Source organism: Pseudophryne corroboree, chromosome 5 (assembly GCF_028390025.1).
Source record: "Pseudophryne corroboree isolate aPseCor3 chromosome 5, aPseCor3.hap2, whole genome shotgun sequence".
Lineage (NCBI taxonomy): Eukaryota > Metazoa > Chordata > Amphibia > Anura > Myobatrachidae > Pseudophryne > Pseudophryne corroboree.
In genome coordinates, this window is record NC_086448.1 from 277045478 (window position 1) to 277071166 (window position 25689).

The following is a 25689-nucleotide window of genomic DNA, read 5'->3' on the forward strand; positions in this document are numbered from 1 at the left end:
TTTTTTATATATCAAATATATATATCTATACTGCGCCTAAATTTAGTGCCCCCCCTCTCTTTTTTACCCTTCTGTAGTGTTCAGACTGCAGGGGAGAGCCAGGGAGCTTCCTTCCAGCGGAACTGTGAGGGAAAAATGGCGCCAGTGTGCTGAGGGAGATAGCCCCGCCCCTTTTTCGGCGGACTTTCTCCCGCTTTTTCTGGAATACTGGCAGGGGTAATTTAATTTTACATCTATATAGCCTCTAGGACTATATATGATGTAGATTTGCCAGCCAAGGTGTCATATATTGCCCCCAAGCCCCCCCCCCCCCCCCCCCCCAGCTCCCTGCACCCATCAGTGACCGGAGTGTGAGGTGTACATGAGGAGCAATGGCGCACAGCTGCAGTGCTGTGCGCTACCTTGGTGAAGACCGAAGTCTTCTGCCGCCGATTTTCCGGACCTCTTCGTTGCTTCTGGCTCTGTAAGGGGGATGGCGGCGCGGCTCCGGGAACGAACACCAAGGTCGGGTCCTGCGGTCGATCCCTCTGGAGCTAATGGTGTCCAGTAGCCTAAGAAGCCCAAACTACCACCTGTTAGGTAGGTTCGCTTCTTCTCCCCTTAGTCCCTCGCTGCAGTGAGTCTGTTGCCAGCAGATCTCACTGTAAAATAAAAAACCTAAATATACTTTCTTTCTAGGAGATCAGGAGAGCCCCTAGTGTGCATCCAGCTCAGCCGGGCACAAGAATCTAACTGAAGTCTGGAGGAGGGTCATAGTGGGAGGAGCCAGTGCACACCAGTAGTCTAAAGCTTTCTTTATAATTGTGCCCAGTCTCCTGCGGAGCCTCTAATCCCCATGGTCCTTACGGAGTCCCCAGCATCCACTAGGACGTTAGAGAAATCTGGACATACAATTCTAATACTTATGATTTATGGCTGTGTGGCTAGATAAGCAGCTGGCCATCATTATGCTGCCATGATAGTGGGCCTGTTTTTATGTGGAGCCTGGAGCTGGAGCTCCATCCTCCGCATTATTAATCTGGCCCTGATCAAGGGGAACTTACCTCTTGTCTAATGGAGTGAAATGTATTTTCCTCAGCAGCAGCTACAGTATATAAGAGGAATTGCCAGTCTCTATACACTAAATATTCTGTATGTTGTGATTATAGTGGCAGGTGATGGCACGTTCCAACACTTGGCTGTAGAATGAAGGTGGCTCTTAGCAGCTCATTATATGACTTTTGATATACTGTACCCTTCTACTGGCATTCCAGTTATCCAGCTGGGCTATGCTGCATTATCTCAAGGACTCTATTACTAACATAATTTGCATGACTGTCATAATAAATGGGAGCGTGAAACTGGTTTCTCAACTTATTTCCAGAATGTTGGTTTATGTAAGTTATCTACTGGTGTTGTCATACATATTGTGTTTGTGCTGTTGTGCCCAAGTTCCATTGATGGTAGCTAGCCTTTCTTGTTATATGTGTTTGTTTTTTAATACATTTATTGAAGTGTTTGTTTGTTTGTTTGTTAATAAATTTATTGATGCTTTGAAATTTCATTGGTTTTACTGAGAATTGTATTTCTGTCAAAGGGATGCTTTATTTGTCTTCTACATCTATACAAGTCCTGAAAATCTTATGTGTGTTCAACTTTGTCTAACCAAATCTATTTTTCTACTATAGGTCTGTTGGTTGCATTCTTCATGAAATGTGCTGCTTGGAACACGCATTTACTGGCCATAGTTTTTTAGCGGTTGTTCTAAAAATTGTGGAAGGTCCAACACCATCTTTACCTGATCGCTACTCTATTGACCTTAATTTACTAATGATCAGGTATTGTATGGCTTATTATTTATATATGATAGGCTTTGCTCCTATTAATTCTACTTTCACAAATTTATAATACTACATTTTATATATATATATATTCAGGATGCTGGGCAAAGATCCTTCACTTCGCCCTGGAGCTGGGGAAATACTACAGGCTCCTTATATAACAGAGCAACTACAGGTACAAGAAAAAACCTACAAATATTGATTACAGTTCACTGAGATATATAGAGTATGTGGTGTTATTCAGTATGACATTTTAGTAAAGTGCACGGGAGTGGGTGCAAGGGGTGCCATTGATATGGGGCCCAAAGGCTTAGGGGTGCCTGGACCCAGATTATAATGTTGCATGCCAATTTCCCAGATTTGCCTGCTAAGAAATTGGATCTGATCCATTGCCCAGCCTACACTTTCTTGCATTACACTTTCAGTGAGAGGTGTGTGTAGTGGATGTTATAATGGTATCTGGGCACTATAGGCAGGGCCGGCAACAGAAATCTTGGGGCCCGGTACACTGACATCTCTGTGGGCCCCCCCCCCCCCCCCGGCCCAACCCCCCTTGCCCCCAGCATGCCGACACCGATATGCCTGGGCCGCCTGCCGGCATTCTGGCAGCCGGGATCCCGGCGTCGGTATGCTGACAGCCAGGATTCCGGCCGCCGGGATCCTATCTACGTCCACTTCCACAGCACAGACATTCTGCTCTCATCTGACATGCACATGCATGCATGCAGATGCATCCATATGTGTAGAATGCAGATGCATGCATAATGTGCAGAATGTACCCGCCTGCATTCCGCCCCAAACCAATCCTAAAGCTCTATACATGATGCATGAAGTTATAAAAGCCTTACCAGCAGGCTGCAGCAGCAACACACTGACACTGACAGTGACACAGCCGCCGGCTCCGCGGCGCTCATTGACCAGGCTCGCCTCCCCAAGTCCCGCTGCAGTACTGTGTCCCGGGCCGCTCCTGCTTGGCGCTCCGTCCGGCTCCTCACTCACACAGCAGAGACAGGGAGGCCACGTGCGGTGAGACACTGGAGGGGCGGTCCGGACGAGCTTCCTGCTGTGTGACTGGTGCGCGGTGCAACGTCAGCACACTGCACAGCACACGGCACGGCCGGGGACTGGCTGAACGGATGACAGGTGACCTGGGGGGGGGGGGGGGGGGGGGCTGGGGGCACTGAAGAGTGAACACAGAACTCCGGAGGGCTGAAGGGGTGCGTGTGCTGAATTTAAAAAAAAAACGCAACCATACAGCGGGCGGCCAGCGGCTGCCGCGATGCCGGGAGCAATATATAATTATTTACACTGCCTGGACCTTGGGGCCCCTCACAATGACGGGGCCCGGGACGGGTGTCCCCTTTGACCCCCCCTGTCGCCGGGCCTGACTATAGGGTGGCATAATTTGAACTGGAGGGCACTGTAAGGTGTCATAATTGGATCTGCTCATTGTAATTTGTAATGTACTATAATGTTACATAATAAGAGCATGTGCACTGTAATGTGGCACAGTATGAACAGGGGGCACTGTAATGTGGCATAATATAATCTAGGACACTTTGGTGTTTCTATAATGGGTGCAATCTGTGCAGGGGAGCCCACATCGCACACATTGCACCCATATTTTACTACTTACCTTTCCAGGGTCCCGCATCAGGCACTGCAGCAGGGGCAAAATCTCTTCCAAAATGGCCACGCGCATGCACAGTAGTGGAATTGGTCTCCAGGAACAAGACAGGTGCCATGTTTTCAGAGACCTGCGCATGCGCAGTAGACTCCGGCACAATGCCGGAGACTACTGCACCATGCAGAGGAAAGGGCCCACCTGGAGTCTGCACAGTGACCCCCTCCTCTGTTAAAACTAGTGATGAGCGGATTCGGTTTTACTCGGTTTTACTCGGTTCTCAAAACCGAATCTTATTGGCTATCCAAAACACGTGACATCAGTGAGCCAATAAGATTCGGTTTTGAGAACCGAGTAAAACCGAGTAAAACCGAATCCGCTCATCACTAGTTAAAACGCCCTTGCTGGAACACTATGTGTTAATGTGGATTGGGTACTGTGTGGCATAATGGGTACTGGCAGCCCTACAATGTGACATACTGTAATGTGAACTAGAGCATTTCTACAGATGGATGAGTGTGGCTGCATCGCAGGTGGGGGCGAGCAGCGTGCCTAGGCGCGCCTGTGCCTCGGCCCGCCGCCGAGCGTACACAGATGCTCCCATTCAAAGTGAATGGGCTGCGTGCGCGTCTACAATGTAGATTACTTGCTACTCTGGGATCTCACCCATTTCCAGTAAAACAACACCTCTTACCTTACTAGAGCATTCCCACTTACAGATGCTGACAATTGGTACAGTAATCTAGATTATTAGGTGTCATTGGCAATGTCAGATGAACAAACCAAATGGAGAGTTACAGATAGATAAGTGTGGAACGAGCTCACACTAACACAATAGTAGAATGCCTTCATCTGTTTCTTGGCTCAGAGAGGACTCCTCTGATTTTGTAAAGTTAATATAGCTTACTACAGTATATACACAGCTATAAATGCAGGGCTCGGATTGGTGCCACATAGGACTGAAGATGAAAATGATCTAGGCCTTTTATGAGAAGCCGAAGAGCTGTGACCGGTGCTGTGTGGGAATGGCCAGTACCAAATAGGCATGTACATCCGCCCACACGATTAGCCCTAGTGTCTCCCTAAAAGTAGAAAAACTGCATTATTTTGTGAGGAAAATAGAAATACAAGTTTAATACTTAGATTTATGAACGACCATAAAGCTACAGCAGCAGGTGGCTGATCATCATCATGCTGTCATGTTGTTAATCTGGCTCTGATTAAATGCCAAAAACCATTAAAACAAAATATATAATGCTGTACCTGGGTTATTAAACATTTCATAGACAGACAGGCAGACACTTTTAAGTGCAGATGACTGTAGCTATATAAGTTAAAAACAAAAAGGATCTGTAGCATTTACTACTGTAATTTACCACACATCAACACAATTATAACGTGCTGTTTAGTCTGTTACTTCCCTTTTATACTCCTTTTCCATCAAAATCCTGGTACTGCATTTTTTAGGTATGGGCTCTCATATGCGCACGCAGGGAGGGTTTCCGAGTACCTGGAAATCCCCCCCCCCCCCCGTGCCCGCCGATCCATTGCACAGCTCATCCAATTTCTTTTTAACTTCCATTTCGGGTGCGGGGAGAGATGGTGCGGAGCGCAGACAGCTGTGTTAGTAACGCGGCAGCTGTCTGCTCTCCACACCGACAGAGAGGCTGGGTGAATGTAGAGGGAGCTGCAGCATCAGCGCACAGCCCCTCTAAGGAAGTTCCCATGGGGCACTGCATGAGACCTGCTGCCGGGACTGGAGTCACTGGTGTTTCCCAGAGGCGCTTTAAGAGAGACAGGTGTGTGTCTCGCGGTGGGCCGCGCGAGGGGGGGTTGTGGGGGTGTGATCTTTAATAAATTATACCTACTAGATGTGCAATGTGTATGTGGTATACTATATGTGTGTGTGCAATGTGCATGATGAGCATATGTGTGTATGCTGTGCTATTTATATGTGTGTGCATTGTGAATGATTGTATGGTGTGCAATGCATTTGTATGCAATGTATGTGTAGTGTGCTGTGTGTGCAATATGTGTGTGTATGTAATGTGTGTGTGTGTGGTGTGCTGTGTATATGAGTGTGCCCAATGTGTACAGTATGTGTGTGTTGTATGCTGTATACAATGTGTGGTGTACTATGTGTGTGTGTGTGTTATGTATGTGTGCGGTGTGCTGTGTGTGTATATGTGTGTGGTGTACTATGTATGTGTATAGTGTGCTATGTATATTTGCATGTGTGCAATGTGTATGGTGTGCTATTTATGTGTGTGGCGTGCTGTTTGTGCAATGTGTATGTGTGTATGGTGTGCTATGTATGTGTGTGCAATGTGTATGTATGTGTGTGTGTGTGGTGTACTATGTATGTGTATAGTGTGCTATGTATACTGTATGTGTGCAGTGTGTATGGTGTACTATGTATGTGTATGGGTGGTCATTCTGAGTTGTTCGCTCGGTAATTTTCTTCGCATCGCAGCGATTTTCCGCTTATTGCGCATGCGCAATGTTCGCACTGCGACTGCGCCAAGTAAATTTGCTATGAAGATTGGTATTTTACTCACGGCATTACAAGGTTTTTTTCTTCGTTCTGGAGATTGGAGTGTGATTGACAGGAAGTGGGTGTTTCTGGGCGGAAACTGGCCGTTTTATGGGAGTGTGTGTAAAAACGCTACCGTTTCTGGGAAAAACGCGGGAGTGGCTGGAGAAACGGAGGAGTGTCTGGGCGAACGCTGGGTGTGTTTGTGACGTCAAACCAGGAACGACAAGCACTGAACTGATCGCACTGGAAGAGTAAGTCTCGAGCTACTCAGAAACTGCACAGAGAAGTCTTTTCGCAATATTGCGAATCTTTCGTTCGCAATTTTGATAAGCTAAGATTCACTCCCAGTAGGCGGCGGCTTAGCGTGTGCAAAGCTGCTAAAAACAGCTTGCGAGCGAACAACTCGGAATGATCACCATAGTGCGTTATGTATATGTGTGTGGGCAGTGTGTATGGTGTACTATGTACTGTGTGTGTATAGTGTACTATGTATATGTGTGTGTGTGTGCAGTATGTATGGTTAACTATGTACTGTGTGTGTATAGTGTGCTATATATGTGTGTGTGTGTGAGCAGTGTGTTTGGTGTACTATGTATGTGTGAGTGTGGGGACAGCTAGAAAGTCTGTAAATATGTTGTGCTATGTATGCATGATCAATGTATGTGTCTGCAATGTGCATATGTGTGCAATATGGACCCCCCCCCCCCCAGTAAATCCTGCGTTTTCCCCTGGCTCTCTTTATACGGCAAGCAGGATCTGGGTCCGACGACCCTGGTTTACCCCTTTGCCCCTTTACCCTGCAGCCTTACCCGGGTCCTTCCCGGGTCCAACCCTGGTTGCTACCCAGGTTAGATTCCGGGTCACTGGACCCTGGGGTTTTTTGGGACCCTTTTCCGATGAGCCATGACCTGGGGCATTACTTGCACACTTCAGCCACAGACATATAGATTGGTAAATGCTCAATTAGCTTAGGGATATCATTCAGGTGCTCGAAAGGAAGGGGTATTTCTGAGCAAGAAAAAAAGCAATTGGTTTCCCCAGCACCCTGAATGATAACAGTAACCAGATATAAATCCCACATGATAATAGAATTCAGAGATCTTCGTTACACATATTTGCACAAATGTGTGGTTAAGCCCCAAAGCCGCATCAAGGCCTCTCTGTATATTTGGGGTCCCTAGCGCTATATCTAGGTGCAGGGTGTGGCACCCCAAAACACCAGAATGAGCCAGAAAGCCCAGCGTGGCATACCAGTGTAAAAAACTATAGTGTTAATAAATTAGTATTTAGGAAGCCGAAGCTATAGAGAGGGTGATACAAACATGAAATGTAATTAAAATAGAGAAATAGTGTTAGAAAATTAATAAGTGAAAAGTGTTAATAGAATGTAAAGGTGTGCCACACTAAAGCCATCCAGCTCAGCCAGTCCAGAGGCACCACCTCACACCTCCATTACCCCAATCTGGGTCTAATATTAACCAGCAAGGAGCCACATGATAATGGCTCCTTACTAAAATATGTCTAAGCTAAGAGCTACCTACCTTGGAGCAACCCCATAATGCTCCATGTGGCATGTCAGGGCCTGCACTTCAGCCACATCCTGCCTTTCAATTTCACAAGTAGAAGATAACAATTAGGACTTTTTGGGTTTGAAGAACTACAGGATTAACGCACAGCAGCGAACCACTGGGAAAATGGCATGGCACCAGAGGCCTAATTCAGATCTGAGGCTCATGTTGAATGCACCAGACCCATACTGCACATATGCAATCCGGGTCCTGCATTGTTGGACGCACTAGCCTGCAGCCGTTTGGGAGTGAGGAGAGGTGGCGGCTATTATAATTATTATCCTTTATTTCTCTATCGTCCTAGTGGATGCTGGGGTTCCTGAAAGGACCATGGGGAATAGCGGCTCCGCAGGAGACAGGGCACAAAAGTAAAGCTTTCCGATCAGGTGGTGTGCACTGGCTCCTCCCCCTATGACCCTCCTCCAAGCCAGTTAGATTTTTGTGCCCGGCCGAGAAGGGTGCAATCTAGGTGGCTCTCCTAAAGAGCTGCTTAGAAAAGTTTAGCTTAGGTTTTTTATTTTACAGTGAGTCCTGCTGGCAACAGGATCACTGCAACGAGGGACTTAGGGGAGAAGAAGTGAACTCACCTGCGTGCAGGATGGATTGGCTTCTTGGCTACTGGACATCAGCTCCAGAGGGACGATCACAGGTACAGCCTGGATGGTCACCGGAGCCTTGCCGCCGGCCCCCTTGCAGATGCTGAAGTAAGAAGAGGTCCAGAATCGGCGGCAGAAGACTCCTCAGTCTTCTAAAGGTAGCGCACAGCACTGCAGCTGTGCGCCATTTTCCTCTCAGCACACTTCACACGGCAGTCACTGAGGGTGCAGGGCGCTGGGAGGGGGGCGCCCTGGGAGGCAAATGAATACCTATTTTGGCTAAAAATACCTCACATATAGCCTCCGGAGGCTATATGGAGATATTTAACCCCTGCCAGAATCCGTTAAGAGCGGGAGACGAGGCCGCCGAAAAAGGGGCGGGGCCTATCTCCTCAGCACACAGCGCCATTTTCCCTCACAGAAAGGCTGGAGGGAAGGCTCCCAGGCTCTCCCCTGCACTGCACTACAGAAACAGGGTTAAAACAGAGAGGGGGGGCACTAATTTGGCGTTAGAAATATATAAAAAAGATGCTATAAGGGAAAACACTTATATAAGGTTGTCCCTATATAATTATAGCGTTTTTGGTGTGTGCTGGTAAACTCTCCCTCTGTCTCTCCAAAGGGCTAGTGGGTCCTGTCCTCTATCAGAGCATTCCCTGTGTGTGTGCTGTGTGTCGGTACGTGTGTGTCGACATGTATGAGGACGATGTTGGTGAGGAGGCGGAGCAATTGCCTGTAATGGTGATGTCACTCTCTAGGGAGTCGACACCGGAATGGATGGCTTATTTAGGGAATTACGTGATAATGTCAACACGCTGCAAGGTCGGTTGACGACATGAGACGGCCGACAAACAATTAGTACCGGTCCAGACGTCTCAAAAACACCGTCAGGGGTTTTAAAACGCCCGTTTACTTTAGTCGGTCGACACAGACACAGACAGGGACACTGAATCCAGTGTCGACGGTGAATAAACAAACGTATTCCTTATTAGGGCCACACGTTAAAGGCAATGAAGGAGGTGTTTCATATTTCTGATACTACAAGTACCACAAAAGAGGGTATTATGTGGGAGGTGAAAAAACTACCGTAGTTTTTCCTGAATCAGATAAATTAAATAAAGTGTGTGATGATGCGTGGGTTCCCCCCGATAGAAAATTATGGGCGGTATACCCTTTCCCGCCAGAAGTTAGGGCGCGTTGGGAAACACCCCTTAGGGTGGATAAGGCGCTCACACGCTTATCAAAACAAGTGGCGGTACCGTCTATAGATAGGGCCGTCCTCAAGGACCAGCTGACAGGAGGCTGGAAAATATCATAAAAAGTATATACACACATACTGGTGTTATACTGCGACCAGCGATCGCCTCAGCCTGGATGTGCAGAGCTGGGGTGGCTTGGTCGGATTCCCTGACTAAAAATATTGATACCCTTGACAGGGACAGTATTTTATTGACTATAGAGCATTTAAAGGATGCATTTCTATATATGCGAGATGCACAGAGGGATATTTGCACTCTGGCATCAAGAGTAAATGCGATGTCCATATCTGCCAGAAGATGTTATGGACACGACAGTGGTCAGGTGATGCAGATTCCAAACGGCACAAAGGTGTATTGCCGTATAAAGGAAGAGGAGTTATTTGGGGTCGGTCCATCGGACCTGGTGGCCACGGCAACTGCTGGAAAATCCGCCGTTTTTACCCTAAGTCACATCTCTGCAGAAAAAGACACCGTCTTTTCAGCCTCAGTCCTTTCGTCCCTATAAGATCATATCTGCCCAGGGATAGAGGAAAGGGAAGAAGACTGCAGCAGGCAGCCCATTCCCAGGAACAGAAGCGTTCCACCGCTTCTGACAAGTTCTCAGCATGGCGCTGAGACCGTACAGGACCCCTGGATCCTACAAGTAGTATCCCAGGGGTACAGATTGGAATGTCGAGACGTTTCCCCTTCGCAGGCTCCTGAAGTCTGCTTTACCAAGGTCTCCCTCCGAAAAGGAGGCAGTATGGGAAAAAATTCACAAGCTGTATTCCCAGCAGGTGATAATTAAATTACCCCTCCTACTACAAGAAAAGGGGTATTATTCCACACTATATTGTGGTACTGAAGCCAGAAGGCTAGGTGAGACTTATTCTAAAAATTTTTTTGAACACTTACAAAGGTTCAAATCAAGATGGAGTCACTCAGAGCAGTGATAACGAACCAGGAAGAAGGGGACTATATAGTGTCCCGGGACATCAGGGATGCTTACCTCTATGTCCCAAATTTGCCCTTCTCACTAAGGGTACCTCAGGTTCGTGGTGCAGAACTGTCACTATCAGTTTCAGACGCTGCCGTTTGGATTGTCCACGGCACCCCGGGTCTTTACCAAGGTAATGGCCGAAATGATGATTCTTCTTCGAAGAAAAGGCGTCTTAATTATCCCTTACTTGGACGATCTCCTGATAAGGGCATAGTCCAGGGAACAGTTGGAGGTCGGAGTAGCACTATCTCGGATACTGCTACAACAGCACGGGTGGATTCTAAATATTCCAAAATCGCAGCTGATCCCGACGACACGTCTGCTGTGCCTAGGGATGATTCTGGACACAGTCCAGAAAAAGGTGTTTCTCCCGGAAGAGAAAGCCAGGGAGTTATCCGAGCTAGTCAGGAACCTCCTAAAAACAGTGCATCATTGCACAAGGGTCCTGGTAAAAATGGTGGCTTCCTACGAAGCAATTCCATTCGGCAGATTTCACGCAAGAACTTTTCAGTGGGATCTGCTGGACAAATGGTCCGGATCGCATCTTCAGATGCATCAGCGGATAACCCTATATCCAAGGACAAGGGTGTCTCTCCTGTGGTGGTTATAGAGTGCTCATCTTCTAGAGGGCCGCAGATTCGGCATTCAGGATTGGATGCTGGTGACCACGGAGCCTAGCCCGAGAGGCTGGGGAGCAGTCACACAAGGAAAAAATTTCCAGGGAGTGTGATCAAGTCTGGAGACTTTTCTCCACATAAATATACTGGAGCTAAGGGTAAATTTATAATGCTCTAAGCTTAGCAAGACCTCTGCTTCAAGGTCAGCCGGTATTGATCCAGTGGGAAAAACATCACGGCAGTCGCCCACGTAAACAGACAGGGCGACACAAGAAGCAGGAGGGCAATGGCAAAAACTGCAAGGACTTTTCGCTGGGCGGAAAATCATGTGATAGCACTGTCAGCAGTGTTTCATCCCGGGAATGGAAACTGGGAAGCAGACTTCCTCAGCAGGCACGACCTCCACCCGGGAGAGTGGAAGTTTTTTCCACATGATTGTAAACCGTTGGGAAATACCAAAGGTGGACATGATGGCGTCCCGTCTGAACAAAAAACGGGACAGGTATTGCGCCAGGTCAAGAGACCCTCAGGCAATAGCTGTGGACGTTCTGGTAACACCGTGGGTGTACCAGTCGGTGTATGTGTTCCCTCCTCTGCTTCTCATAACTAAGGTGCTGAGAATTATAAGACGTAGAGGAGTAAGAACTATACTCATGGCTCCGGATTGGCCAAGAAGGACTTGGTACCCGGAACTTCAAGAGATGCTTACAGAGGTCTTATGGCCTCTGCCGCTAAGAAGGGACTTGCTTCAGCAAGTACCATGTCTGTTCCAAGACTTACCGCAGCTGCGTTTGTCGGCATGGCGGTGGAAAGCCGGATCCTAAGGGAAAAAGGCATTCCGGAAGAGGTCATTCCTACCCTGGTCAAAGCCAGAAAGGAGGTGACCGCACAACATTATCACCACATGTGGCGAAAATATGTTGCGTGGTGTGAGGCCAGGAAGGCCCCACAAAGAAATTTCAACTCGGTCGTTTCCTGCATTTCCTGCAAACAGGAGTGTCTATGGGCCTCAAATTGGGGTCCATTAAGGTTCAAATTTCGGCCCTGTCGATTTTCTTCCAGAAAGAATTGGCTTCAGTTCCTGAAGTCCAGAAGTTTGTCAAGGGAGTATTGCATATACAACCCCCTTTTGTGCCTCCAGTGGCACTGTGGGATCTCAACGTAGTTCTGGGATTCCTCAAATCACATTGGTTTAAAACCAGTCAAATCTGTGGATTTGAAGCATCTCACATGAAAAGTGACCATGCTCTTGGCCCTGGCCTGGACCAGGCGAGTGTCAAATTGGTGGTTTTTTCTCAAAAAAGCCCATATCTGTTTGTCCATTCGGACAGGGCAGAGCTGCGGACTCGTCCCCAGTTCTCTCCCTAAGGTGGTGTCAGTGTTTCACCTGAACCAGCTTATTGTGGTGCCTTGCACCTACTAGGGACTTGGAGGACTCCAAGTTGCTAGATGTTGTCAGGGCCCTGAAAATATGTTCCAGGACGGCTGGAGTCAGGAAAACTGACTTGCTGTTATCCTGTATGCACCCAACAAACTGGGTGCTCTTGCTTCTAAGCAGACTATTGCTAGTTGGATGTGTAATACAATTCAGCTTGCACATTCTGTGGCAGGCCTGCCACAGCCAAAATATGTAAATGCCCATTCCACAAGGAAGGTGGGCTCATCTTGGGCGGCTGCCCGAGGGGTCTCGGCTTTACAACTTTGCCGAGCAGCTACTTGGTCAGGGGCAAACACGTTTGCTAAATTCTACAAATTTGATACCCTGGCTAAGGAGGACCTGGAGTTCTCTCATTCGGTGCTGCAGAGTCATCCGCACTCTCCCGCCCGTTTGGGAGCTTTGGTATAATCCCCATGGTCCTTTCAGGAACCCCAGCATCCACTAGGACGATAGAGAAAATAAGAATTTACTTACCGATAATTCTATTTCTCGGAGTCCGTAGTGGATGCTGGGCGCCCATCCCAAGTGCGGATTATCTGCAATACTTGTACATAGTTACAAAAATCGGGTTATTATTGTTGTGAGCCATCTTTTCAGAGGCTCCGCTGTTATCATACTGTTAACTGGGTTTAGATCACAAGTTGTACGGTGTGATTGGTGTGGCTGGTATGAGTCTTACCCGGGATTCAAAATTCCTCCCTTATTGTGTACGCTCGTCCGGGCACAGTACCTAACTGGCTTGGAGGAGGGTCATAGGGGGAGGAGCCAGTGCACACCACCTGATCGGAAAGCTTTACTTTTGTGCCCTGTCTCCTGCGGAGCCGCTATTCCCCATGGTCCTTTCAGGAACCCCAGCATCCACTACGGACTCCGAGAAATAGAATTATCGGTAAGTAAATTCTTATTTCTCTATCGTCCTAGTGGATGCTGGGGTTCCTGAAAGGACCATGGGGAATAGCGGCTCCGCAGGAGACAGGGCACAAAAAGTAAAGCTTTAGGATCAGGTGGTGTGCACTGGCTCCTCCCCCTATGACCCTCCTCCAAGCCAGTTAGATTTTGTGCCCGGCCGAGAAGGGTGCAATCTAGGTGGCTCTCCTAAAGAGCTGCTTAGGAAAGTTTAGCTTAGGTTTTTTATTTTACAGTGAGTCCTGCTGGCAACAGGATCACTGCAACGAGGGACTTAGGGGAGAAGAAGTGAACTCACCTGCGTGCAGGATGGATTGGCTTCTTGGCTACTGGACATCAGCTCCAGAGGGACGATCACAGGTACAGCCTGGATGGTCACCGGAGCCTTGCCGCCGGCCCCCTTGCAGATGCTGAAGTAAGAAGAAGACTCCTCAGTCTTCTAAAGGTAGCGCACAGCACTGCAGCTGTGCGCCATTTTCCTCTCAGCACACTTCACACGGCAGTCACTGAGGGTGCAGGGCGCTGGGAGGGGGGCGCCCTGGGAGGCAAATGAATACCTATTTTGGCTAAAAATACCTCACATATAGCCTCCGGAGGCTATATGGAGATATTTAACCCCTGCCAGAATCCGTTAAGAGCGGGAGACGAGGCCGCCGAAAAAGGGGCGGGGCCTATCTCCTCAGCACACAGCGCCATTTTCCCTCACAGAAAGGCTGGAGGGAAGGCTCCCAGGCTCTCCCCTGCACTGCACTACAGAAACAGGGTTAAACCAGAGAGGGGGGGCACTAATTTGGCGATATGCTTATATATATATTAAGATGCTATAAGGGAAAACACTTATATAAGGTTGTCCCTATATAATTATAGCGTTTTTGGTGTGTGCTGGCAAACTCTCCCTCTGTCTCTCCAAAGGGCTAGTGGGTCCTGTCCTCTATCAGAGCATTCCCTGTGTGTGTGCTGTGTGTCGGTACGTGTGTGTCGACAGGTAGGAGGACGATGTTGGTGAGGAGGCGGAGCAATTGCCTGTAATGGTGATGTCACTCTCTAGGGAGTCGACACCGGAATGGATGGCTTATTTAGGAAATTACGTGATAATGTCAACACGCTGCAAGGTCGGTTGACGACATGAGACGGCCGACAAACAATTAGTACGGTCCAGACGTCTCAAAAACACCGTCAAGGGTTTTAAAACGCCCGTTTACTTTAGTCGGTCGACACAGACACAGACAGGGACACTGAATCCAGTGTCGACGGTGAATAAACAAACGTATTCCTTATTAGGGCCACACGTTAAAGGCAATGAAGGAGGTGTTACGTATTTCTGATACTACAAGTACCACAAAAGAGGGTATTATGTGGGATGTGAAAAAACTACCATAGTTTTTCCTGAATCAGATAAATTAAATAAAGTGTGTGATGATGCGTGGGTTCCCCCCGATAGAAAATTATGGGCGGTATACCTTTTCCCGCCAGAAGTTAGGGCGCGTTGGGAAACACCCCTTAAGGTGGATAAGGCGCTCACACGCTTATCAAAACAAGTGGCGGTACCGTCTATAGATAGGGCCGTCCTCAAGGACCAGCTGACAAGGCTGGAAAATATAATAAAAAGTATATACACACATACTGGTGTTATACTGCGGCCAGCGATCGCCTCAGCCTGGATGTGCAGAGCTAGGGTGGCTTGGTCGGATTCCCTGACTAAAAATATTGATACCCTTGACAGGGACAGTATTTTATTGACTATAGAGCATTTCTATATATGCGAGATGCACAGAGGGATATTTGCACTCTGGCATCATGAATAAACGCGATGTCCATAACTGCCAGAAGATGTTATGGACACGACAGTGGTCAGGTGATGCAGATTCCAAACGGCACAGTATGGCCGTATACAGGAAGAGGACTTGTTTGGGGTCGGTCCATCGGACCTGGTGGTCACGGCAACTGCTGGAAAATCCACCGTTTTTTACCCTAAGTCACATCTCTGCAGAAAAAGACACCGTCTTTTCAGCCTCAGTCCTCTCGTCCCTATAAGATCATATCTGCCCAGGGATAGAGGAAAGGGAAGAAGACTGCAGCAGGCAGCCCATTCCCAGGAACAGAAGCGTTCCACCGCGTCTGACAAGTTCTCAGCATGGCGCTGAGACCGTACAGGACCCCTGGATCCTACAAGTAGGATCCCGGGGGTACAGATGGGAATGTCGAGACGTTTCCCCTTCGCAGGCTCCTGAAGTCTGCTTTACCAAGTCTGCCTCCGACAAGGAGGTAGTATGGGAAAAAATTCACAAGCTGTATTCCCAGCAGGTGATAATTAAATTACCCCTCCTACTACAGAAAAGGGGTATTATTCCACACTATATTGTGGTACTGAAGCCAGAAGGCTAGGTGAGACTTATTCTAAAAATTTGTTTTTGAACACTTACAAAGGTTCAAATTAAGATGAAGTCACTCAGAGCAGTGATAACGAACCAGGAATAAGGGGACTATATAGTGTCCCGGGACATCAGGGATGCTTACCTCTATGTCCCAAATTTGCCCTTCTCACTAAGGGTACCTCAGGTTCGTGGTGCAGAACTGTCACTATCAGTTTCAGACGCTGCCGTTTGGATTGTCCACGGCACCCTGGGGTCTTTACCAAGGTAATGGCCGAATTGATGATTCTTCTTCGAAGAAAAGGCGTCTTAATTATCCCTTACTTGGACGATCTCCTGATAGGGGCATAGTCCAGGGAACAGTTGGAGGTCGGAGTAGCACTATCTCGGATACTGCTACAATCAGCACGGGTGGATTCTAAATATTCCAAAATCGCAGCTGATCCCGACGACACGTCTGCTGTGCCTAGGGATGATTCTGGACACAGTCCAGAAAAAGGTGTTTCTCCCGGAAGAGAAAGCCAGGGAGTTATCCGAGCAAGTCAGGAACCTCCTAAAAACAGTGCATCATTGCACAAGGGTCCTGGTAAAAATGGTGGCTTCCTACGAAGCAATTCCATTCGGCAGATTTCACGTAAGAACTTTTCAGTGGGATCTGCTGGACAAATGGTCCGGATCGCATCTTCAGATGCATCAGCGGATAACCCAATATCCAAGGACAAGGGTGTCTCTCCTGTGGTGGTTATAGAGTGCTCATCTTCTAGAGGGCAGCAGATTCGGCATTCAGGATTGGATGCTGGTAACCACGGAGCCCAGCCTGAGAGGCTGGGGAGCAGTCACACAAGGAAAAAATTTCCAGGGAGTGTGATCAAGTATGGAGACTTTTCTCCACATAAATATACTGGAGCTAAGGGTAAATTTATAATGCTCTAAGCTTAGCAAGACCTCTGCTTCAAGGTCAGCCGGTATTGATCCAGTGGGAAAAACATCACGGCAGTCGCCCACGTAAACAGACAGGGCGACACAAGAAGCAGGAGGGCAATGGCAAAAACTGCAAGGACTTTTCGCTGGGCGGAAAATCATGTGATAACACTGTCAGCAGTTTTTCATCCCGGGAATGGAAACTGGGAAGCAGACTTCCTCAGCACGACCTCCACCCGGGAGAGTGGAAACTTCATTGAGAAGTTTTTTCCACATGATTGTAAACCGTTGGGAAATACCAAAGGTGGACATGATGGCGTCCCGTCTGAACAAAAAACGGGACAGGTATTGCGCCAGGTCAAGAGACCCTCAGGCAATAGATGTGGACGTTCTGGTAACACCGTGGGTGTACCAGTCGGTGTATGTGTTCCCTCCTCTGCTTCTCATACCTAAGGTGCTGAGAATTATAAGACGTAGAGGAGTAAGAACTATACTCATGGCTCCGGATTGGCCAAGAAGGACTTGGTACCCGGAACTTCAAGAGATGCTTACAGAGGTCTTATGGCCTCTGCCGCTAAGAAGGGACTTGCTTCAGCAAGTACCATGTCTGTTCCAAGACTTACCGCAGCTGCGTTTGTCGACATGGCGATGGAAAGCCGGATCCTAAGGGAAAAAAGGCATTCCGGAAGAGGTCATTCCTACCCTGGTCAAAGCCAGAAAGGAGGTGACCGCACAACATTATCACCACGTGTGGCGAAAATATGTTGCGTGGTGTGAGGCCAGGAAGGCCCCACAAAGAAATTTCAACTCGGTCGTTTCCTGCATTTCCTGCAAACAGGAGTGTCTATGGGCCTCAAATTGGGGTCCATTAAGGTTCAAATTCGGCCCTGTAAATTTTCTTCCAGAAAGAATTGGCTTCAGTTCCTGAAGTCCAGAAGTTTGTCAAGGGAGTATTGCATATACAAACCCCTTTTTTGTGCCTCCAGTGGCACTGTGGGATCTCAACGTAGTTCTGGGATTCCTCAAATCACATTGGTTTAAAACCAGTCAAATATGTGGATTTGAAGCATCTCACATAAAAAGTGACCATGCTCTTTGCCCTGGCCTGGACCAGGCGAGTGTCAAATAGGTGGTTTTTTCTCAAAAAAGCCCATATCTGTTTGTCCATTCGGACAGGGCAGAGCTGCGGACTCGTCCCCAGTTCTCTCCCTAAGGTGGTGTCAGTGTTTCACCTGAACCAGCTTATTGTGGTGCCTTGCACCTACTAGGGACTTGGAGGACTCCAAGTTGCTAGGAGTTGTCAGGGCCCTGAAAATATGTTCCAGGACAGCTGGAGTCAGAAAATCTGACTCGCTGTTTATACTGTATGCACCCAACAAGTTGGGTGCGCCTGCTTCTAAGCAGGCGATTGCTCGTTGGATTTGTAACACAATTCAACTTGCACATTCTGAGGCAGGCCTGCCACAGTCTAAATCGGTTAAGGCCCATTCCACAAGGAAGGTGGGCTCATCTTGGGCGGCTGCCCGAGAGGTCTCGGCATTACAACTCTGCCGAGCAGCTACGTGGTCAGGGGAGAACACGTTTGTAAAATTCTACAAATTTGATATCCTGGCAAAAGAGGACCTGGAGTTCTCTCATTCGGTGCTGCAGAGTCATCCGCACTCTCCCGCCCGTTTGGGAGCTTTGGTATAATCCCCATGGTCCTTTCAGGAACCCCAGCATCCACTAGGACGATAGAGAAAATAAGAATTTACTTACCGATAATTCTATTTCTCGGAGTCCGTAGTGGATGCTGGGCGCCCATCCCAAGTGCGGATTATCTGCAATACTTGTACATAGTTACAAAAATCGGGTTATTATTGTTGTGAGCCATCTTTTCAGAGGCTCCGCTGTTATCATACTGTTAACTGGGTTTAGATCACAAGTTGTACGGTGTGATTGGTGTGGCTGGTATGAGTCTTACCCGGGATTCATAATTCCTCCCTTATTGTGTACGCTCGTCCGGGCACAGTACCTAACTGGCTTGGAGGAGGGTCATAGGGGGAGGAGCCAGTGCACACCACCTGATCCTAAAGCTTTACTTTTTGTGCCCTGTCTCCTGCGGAGCCGCTATTCCCCATGGTCCTTTCAGGAACCCCAGCATCCACTACGGACTCCGAGAAATAGAATTATCGGTAAGTAAATTCTTATTTTTATGTGGCACCACAAGGGATACACAGCTCCCAATTACAGAGTACATAAACAAATAAACAAAACAAGAAAACAGTGACTTACAGTTCAAGACAATATGGGACAAGTACAGGGTACAAGGTATATAAACATAGCTGCTTCAGCAGAGAACACTGAAATAAGTATCAGGGTGGCTATAAACCATGGGATTTTGTACAGTTGAAGGGAGTATGGAATAGAAGATAGTTTAAGTAAGAGAAGGAAATGCACATAAGGAAAGAGGGCCCTGCTCACAAGAGCTTACTAGCTTACATTCTAAATGGGAGGGACAGACAGATGGAGGTGACACAGATGGGGTAGAGAGTGAGCATGGGCAGAGGGTTTAGGATGAGAGTTTCCTGGGTTTGGTGAAAAAGTGGGTCTTGAGAGCCCGTTTGTAGTTTTGTAGAGAGGTGGAGAGTCTTATAGGGAGAGGTAGAGAATCCCAGAGAAAGGAAGCAGCACGTGCAAAATCTTGGAGGTTGGAGTGGGCGGAGGTAATTAGTAGGCAGGAGAGGTGAAGAGGATGAGTGGGAGTGTAAAGGAAGATAAGGTCAGAGGTGTAAATGGGAGAGGTGTGCTTTGTAATTGAGTGTGAAAAGCTTGAAATGGATTCAGAAGGGGAAGGGGAACCAGTGAAGAGCTTTTAAGAGAGAGGAGGTGGACTTAGCACATATGGTGAGGAAGATGAACTGGGTAGCTGCATTGAGGATAGATTGAAGTGGAGAGAGTAATTTGTTATGGATGCCAGATAGGACAAGATTACAGTAGTCCAGTCTGGATCTTACCAGTGAGTGGACAAGGGTTTTAGTGGCATCCTGGGTGAGAAAGGATCTGATCCTGGAAATATTTTTGAGATGAAAATGGCAAGGTTGTGAGAGTTGATGAATGTGTCCTTGGGGGACACCTACAGTTAGTGGAAGTGTGTATGTGTGTGTGTGTGTGTGTGTGTGTGTGTGGGGGGGGGGGTTGGAGTCATGAGAGGAGACAGAGAAGGAATGGTCACAGAGGTAGGAGGATAGCCAGGAGTGTGCAGTATCACGCAGACCAAGAGAGTGTAGGACCTGCAGAAGGAGAAGGTGGTCCGCTGTTTCAAAAAAAGCAGAGAGGTCAAGGAGAATAAACAGAGAGTAGTGGCCGTTGGATTTAGCAGAAAGGAGGTCATTGCAGACTTTCGTGAGAGCAGTTTCAGTAGCGAGGCAAAGATTATCTTGCCCTCAACTAGTTAGTCCGTGCCTTGGATTCCTCATAAAGCCTGGGGCTGTGCTTCACACCTGTTACAGAGTTCATATTTTGTAAAACAGAAAAAAATATTGCCTATTACAGTGGAACTAAAGTCCCAGCAAGCCTTCCCTGGCATGCTAGCACATGGAGAACCACAAGTGCCAGCTAGCCCAGACAGTAAGGGCCCACTGGCACCTGTACCCCCACTGTAAAGGAAATATTTGAAAAAACGACAAGACACATACACTGAGGGGTATATTTACTAAGGTGTGAGGTGTTTTTTTTTAGAAGTAAAGATGTTGCCCATAGCAACCAATCAGATTCTGGCTTTTATCGTCTAGAAGCAGCTAGATAAATGTTAAGTGGAATCTGATTGGTTGCTATGGGCAACATCTCCACTAAATATACCCCTGACTGTTTTAACCACATGGGAGGAATTCAGTTAGGTGCAAGTTTGCAAAAGGAGTTAAATTCACACACTTCGCCTTCATGTGTGCACCCGAGATTCACACAATTCAATTAGAAATTAAAATTTTGCCCAAAAAGTGAAGTTAGAAAATAGCATGAAAAAGTGAGGAGACTTTCCTAGACCACAAAAAAGTGACAACTTCGTCAGCAGAATCATTTAGAAGATGGTTAGTGGGCATATGGAAAGTACTGTACCTCTTAAAATGTGTCAAATGACTCATTTTTGTAGTTCTTTCAAAAAAAAAAGTTACATAATGTAAAAAGCTTATGAATTTTTATTTAATTACAAAGTCATTTAATGAAAAATGTAAGAAAAAAGAAGAAAAAAGGTGACTTGGGGGTATATGCAATTGCGGTCGAATTCCGGCTGGAATTCGACCGTTTTTGGATTCAACACAATTCGACAGGCGAAACCCTCCCGCCGGGACCCGAATTCGACATATTCAATAAATAACGGATTCGACAGTCCCACTGTCGAAAAACTGACCAATTGACAAATAGTGGGCGGCCTGGATTCGACTTCATGGAGGGCACAAAAGTGTTCAATAAATCCTGAAAAAAAATGCGTGGGGTCCCCTCTCCTAAGCATAACCAGCCTCGGGCTCTTTGAGCCGGTCCTGGTTGTAAAAATACGGGGGGGGGGGGAAATGACAGGGGTTCCCCCATATTTTAACAACCAGCACCGGGCTCTGCGCCTGGTCCTGGTGCCAAAAATACGGGGGGGGGGGGGAAATGACAGGGGTTCCCCCATATTTTAACAACCAGCACCGGGCTCTGCGCCTGGTCCTGGTGCCAAAAATACGGGGGACAAAAGACGTAGGGGTCCCCCGTATTTTTAACACCAGCACCGGGCTCCACTAGTCAGAGAGATAATGCCACAGCAGGGAGACACTTTTATATTGGTCCCTGCGGCCGTGGCATTAAATCCCCAAGTAGTCACCCCTGGCCGGGGTACCCTGGAGGAGTGGGGACCCCTTAAATCAAGGGGTCCCCCCCTCAAGCCACCCAAGGGCCAGGGGTGAAGCCCGAGGCTGTCCCCCCCATCCAAGGGCGGCGGATGGGGGGCTGATAGCCTTTTGTGACAAAAAAAAGAATATTGGTTTTTGTAGCAGAACTACAAGTCCCAGCAAGCCTCCCCCGCAAGCTGGTACTTGGAGAACCACAAGTACCAGCATGCGGGGGGGAAACGGGCCCGCTGGTACCTGTAGTTCTACTATAAAAAAATACCCAAATAAAAACAATACACACACACCGTGATAGTACAACTTTATTACATATATGAACACCAACATACATACATACATACTTACTAGAAATGAGCGGGTTCGGTTCCTCGAGATCCGAATCCCCCCGAACTTCACACATTTTACACGGTTCCGAGGCAGCCTCGGATCTTCCCGCCTTGCTCTGTTAACCCGAGCGAGGCCGAACGTCATCATCCCGCTGTCGGATTCTCGCGAGATTCGTATTCTATATAAAGAGACGCGCGTCGCCGCCATTTTCACTTGTGCATTGGAGATTGAACGGAGAGGACGTGGCTGCGTTCACTCCCTGAAAAGCTCCCTAATCTGTGCTCAGTGTGCTGCAAATATCTGTGCTCAGTGTGCTGCAAATATCTGTGCTCAGTGTGCTTAAAATATCTACGTTCTCTGCCTGAAAACGCTCCATATCTGTGCTCAGTGTGCTGCAAATATCTGTGCTCAGTGTGCTTTATTGTGGGGACTGAGGACCACCAGTATATAATTAATTATACTTATAGTAGTACAGTACAGTAGGCCATTGCTGTATCTTGCAGCTCTGTGTCACTGCAAGTATCCATTCCATATCTGTGCTGCATTTTTGTGAGCAGTATATAGTATTACAGTGCATCATTTTGGTGACCCAACAGTATATAGTTGTGTACAGTAGGCCATTGCTGTATCTTGCAGCAAAGGCCTACTGTGTCACTGCAAGTATCCATTCCATATCTGTGCAGCAATTTTGTGAGCAGTATATAGAATTACAGTGCAGCATTTTGGTGACCCAACAGTATATATTTGTGTACAGTAGGCCATTGCTGTATCTTGCAGCAATGGCCTACTGTGTCACTGCAAGTATCCATTCCATATCTGTGCAGCATTTTTGTGAGCAGTATATATAGTATTACAGTGCAGCATTTTGGTGACCCAACAGTATATAGTTGTGTACAGTAGGCCATTGCTGTATCTTGCAGCTCTGTGTCACTGCAAGTATCCATTCCATATCTGTGCAGCATTTTTGTGAGCAGTATATATAGTATTACAGTGCAGCATTTTGGTGACCCAACAGTATATAGTTGTGTACAGTAGGCCATTGCTGTATCTTGCAGCTCTGTGTCACTGCAAGTATCCATCCATTACATTTTCTTCCAGTGATTTGGACCAATAATACCATTGATTAAAACGAATAATTCCAGTGATTTTGTCATTTTCTTCCAGTGATTTGGACCAATAATACCATTGATTAGAACGAATAATTCCAGTGATTTTGTCATTTTCTTCCAGTGATTTGGACCAATAATACCATTGATTAGAACGAATAATTCCAGTGATTTTGTCATTTTCTTCCAGTGATTTGGACCAATAATACCATTGATTAGAACGAATAATTCCTATGATATTGAGGTGTTTGTGTCGCTTAGCTTAGCCGTCCAGCGACCACAGTGCACCTCTTTTTCTCTTTTCTTTGCATCATGTGCTGTTTGAGGCCAATTTTTTGAAGTGCCATCCTGTCTGACACTGCAGTGCCACTCCTAGATGGGACAGGTGTTTGTGCCGCCCTCTTGGGTCGCTTTGCTTAGTCATCCAGCGACCTCGGTGCAAAAGTATTGTGAGGTGTTCAGTGTTCAGAATAGACTGGAAATGAGTGGAAATTGTGGTTATTGAGGTTAATAATACTATAGGATCAAAATTACCCCCAAATTCTATGATTTAAGCTGTTTTTGAGGGGTTTTTGAAAAAAAACACCCGAATCCAAAACACACCCGAATCCGACAAAAAATTTTCGGGGAGGTTTTGCCAAAACGTGTCCGAATCCAAAACATGGCCGCAGAACCGAATCCAAAACCAAAACACAAAACCCGAAAAATTTCCGGTGCACATCTCTAATTACTTACCTATGTTGAAATGAAGAGTCGGTCCCCTTCTCCACGTAGAATCCACGGGGTACCTGTAAATAAAATTATACTAACAACAATCCAGTGTAGATCGGTCCTCTTCTGTTTGTAATCCACGTACTTGGCAAAATAAAAAAAACGAGAAAAAAAATCCACGCACTGAAAGGGGTCCCATGTTTACACATGGGACCCCTTTCCCCGACTGGCGGGACCCCCTGTGACTGCTGTCAAAGAGGGTCCCTTCAGCCAATCAGGGAGCGCCACGTCATGGCACTCTCCTGATTGGTTGTGCGCGTCTGAGCTGTCAGTCAGGCGGCGTACTCGAGATACAATGTAGCACATAGGCGCTCCATTGTATCCAATGGTGGGAACTTTGCGGTCTGTGGTAGACCGCGAGGTTAAGTGGGGGCAACCACAAGAGTGACCCCACTTAACCTCATGGTCTACCGCAGACCGCAAAGTTCCCACCATTGGATACAATGGAGCGCCTATGCGCTGCATTGTGTCTCGAGTGCGCCGCCTGACTGACAGTTCAGACGCGCACAGCCAATCAGGAGAGTGCCATGACGTGGCGCTCCCTGATTGGCTGAAGGGACCCTCTTTGACAGCAGTCACGGGGGGGTCCCGCCAGTTGGGGAAAGGGGTCCCTTGTGTAAACATGAGACCCCTTTCAGTGCGTGGTTCGTGTTTTTTCGTTTTTTTATTTTGCCAAGTACGTGGATTACAAACAGAAGAGGACCGATCTACACTAGATTGTTGTGAGTATAATTTTATTTACAGGTACCCCATGGATTCTACATGGAGAAGGGGACCGACTCTTCGTGTCAACATAGGTAAGTATGTATGTATGTTGGTGTGCATGTATGTAATAAAGTTGTACTATCAAGGTGTGTGTGTATTGTTTTTATTTGGGTATTTTTTTTTGTAGTAGACCTACAGGTACCAGCGGGCCCATTTCCCCCCGCATGCTGGTACTTGTGGCTTGCTGGGACTGGTAGTTCTGCTACAAACAACAATATTCTTTTTTTTTCACAAAAGGCTATCAGCCACTCATCCGCTGCCCTTGGATGGGGGGGACAGCCTCGTGCTTCACCCCTGGCCCTTGGGTGGCTGGAGGGGGGGTCCCCTTGATTTAAGGTATCCCCACTCCTCCAGGGTACCCCGGCCAGGGATGACTACTTGGGGATTTAATGCCACGGCTGCAGGGACCAATATAAAAGTGTCCCCCGGCTGTGGCATTATCTCTCTGACTAGTGGAGCCCGGTGCTGGTGTTAAAAATACGGGGGACCACTATGTCTTTTGCCCCCCGTATTTTTGGCACCAGGACCAGGCGCAGAGCCCGGTGCTGGTTGTTAAAATATGGGGGAACCCCTGTCATTTCCCCCCCCGTATTTTTACAACCAGGGCCGGCTCAAAGAGCCCGAGGCTGGTTATGCTTAGGAGGGGGGACCCCACACATTTTTTTTCAGGATTTTTACCCATTTCACACCCCTTCCAACGGAAAAACATGCACTGATCTCTCCATATTATTGTAGTTAGTAAAAAAAAAAAAATATTCTTTTAAAAAATCGATTAAATAATACTTGTGGCTCCTAAATAGACAAACCAAGTAGATAATCCCTTTAAATATAAATAGATATGCTAATAGCAATAAAAAAGCACCAAAAAATACATGTTTTTAAAAAAAATTCTTAGATTACGACAGAAAAATGAGGCGGAATGAAATTGCCGAAGTTACTGTCGAAAAGCACAGTTGTCGAATCGACATTCTTCAATTGAATATACTTTTGTCGAAAAGCCGCATTTTAACATTGCAGACATGTCGAATAGAAAAAATGTCGAATTGACAAAAGTCGAAAATGAAACGGCAGGTTTTTTGTCAAAAAGTGCTGTATTGAATTGTCGAATCAAATTCGACAGGTTTTTTTGTGTCGAAAATGACCCGTTTTTCGACATTTTCGGCAATTCGACCGCAATTGCATATACCCCTTGGTGGTTATTTGAGGCCACGTTTAATTT

General features: G+C 47.2%; 1 protein-coding gene across 3 annotated transcripts in view; it reads left to right on the top strand.

Moving 5' to 3' along the window:
* NEK11 (NIMA related kinase 11) overlaps positions 1-25689 on the top strand; it is a 959809-nt gene that overhangs the window by 503146 nt on the left and 430974 nt on the right. For all 3 annotated transcript variants that reach the window (XM_063922363.1, XM_063922362.1, XM_063922361.1), the window contains exons 7-8: positions 1668-1817; positions 1917-1995. In XM_063922363.1, the coding sequence (XP_063778433.1) occupies positions 1668-1817; positions 1917-1995 (229 nt within the window). The remainder of the gene's footprint in view (positions 1-1667; positions 1818-1916; positions 1996-25689) is intronic.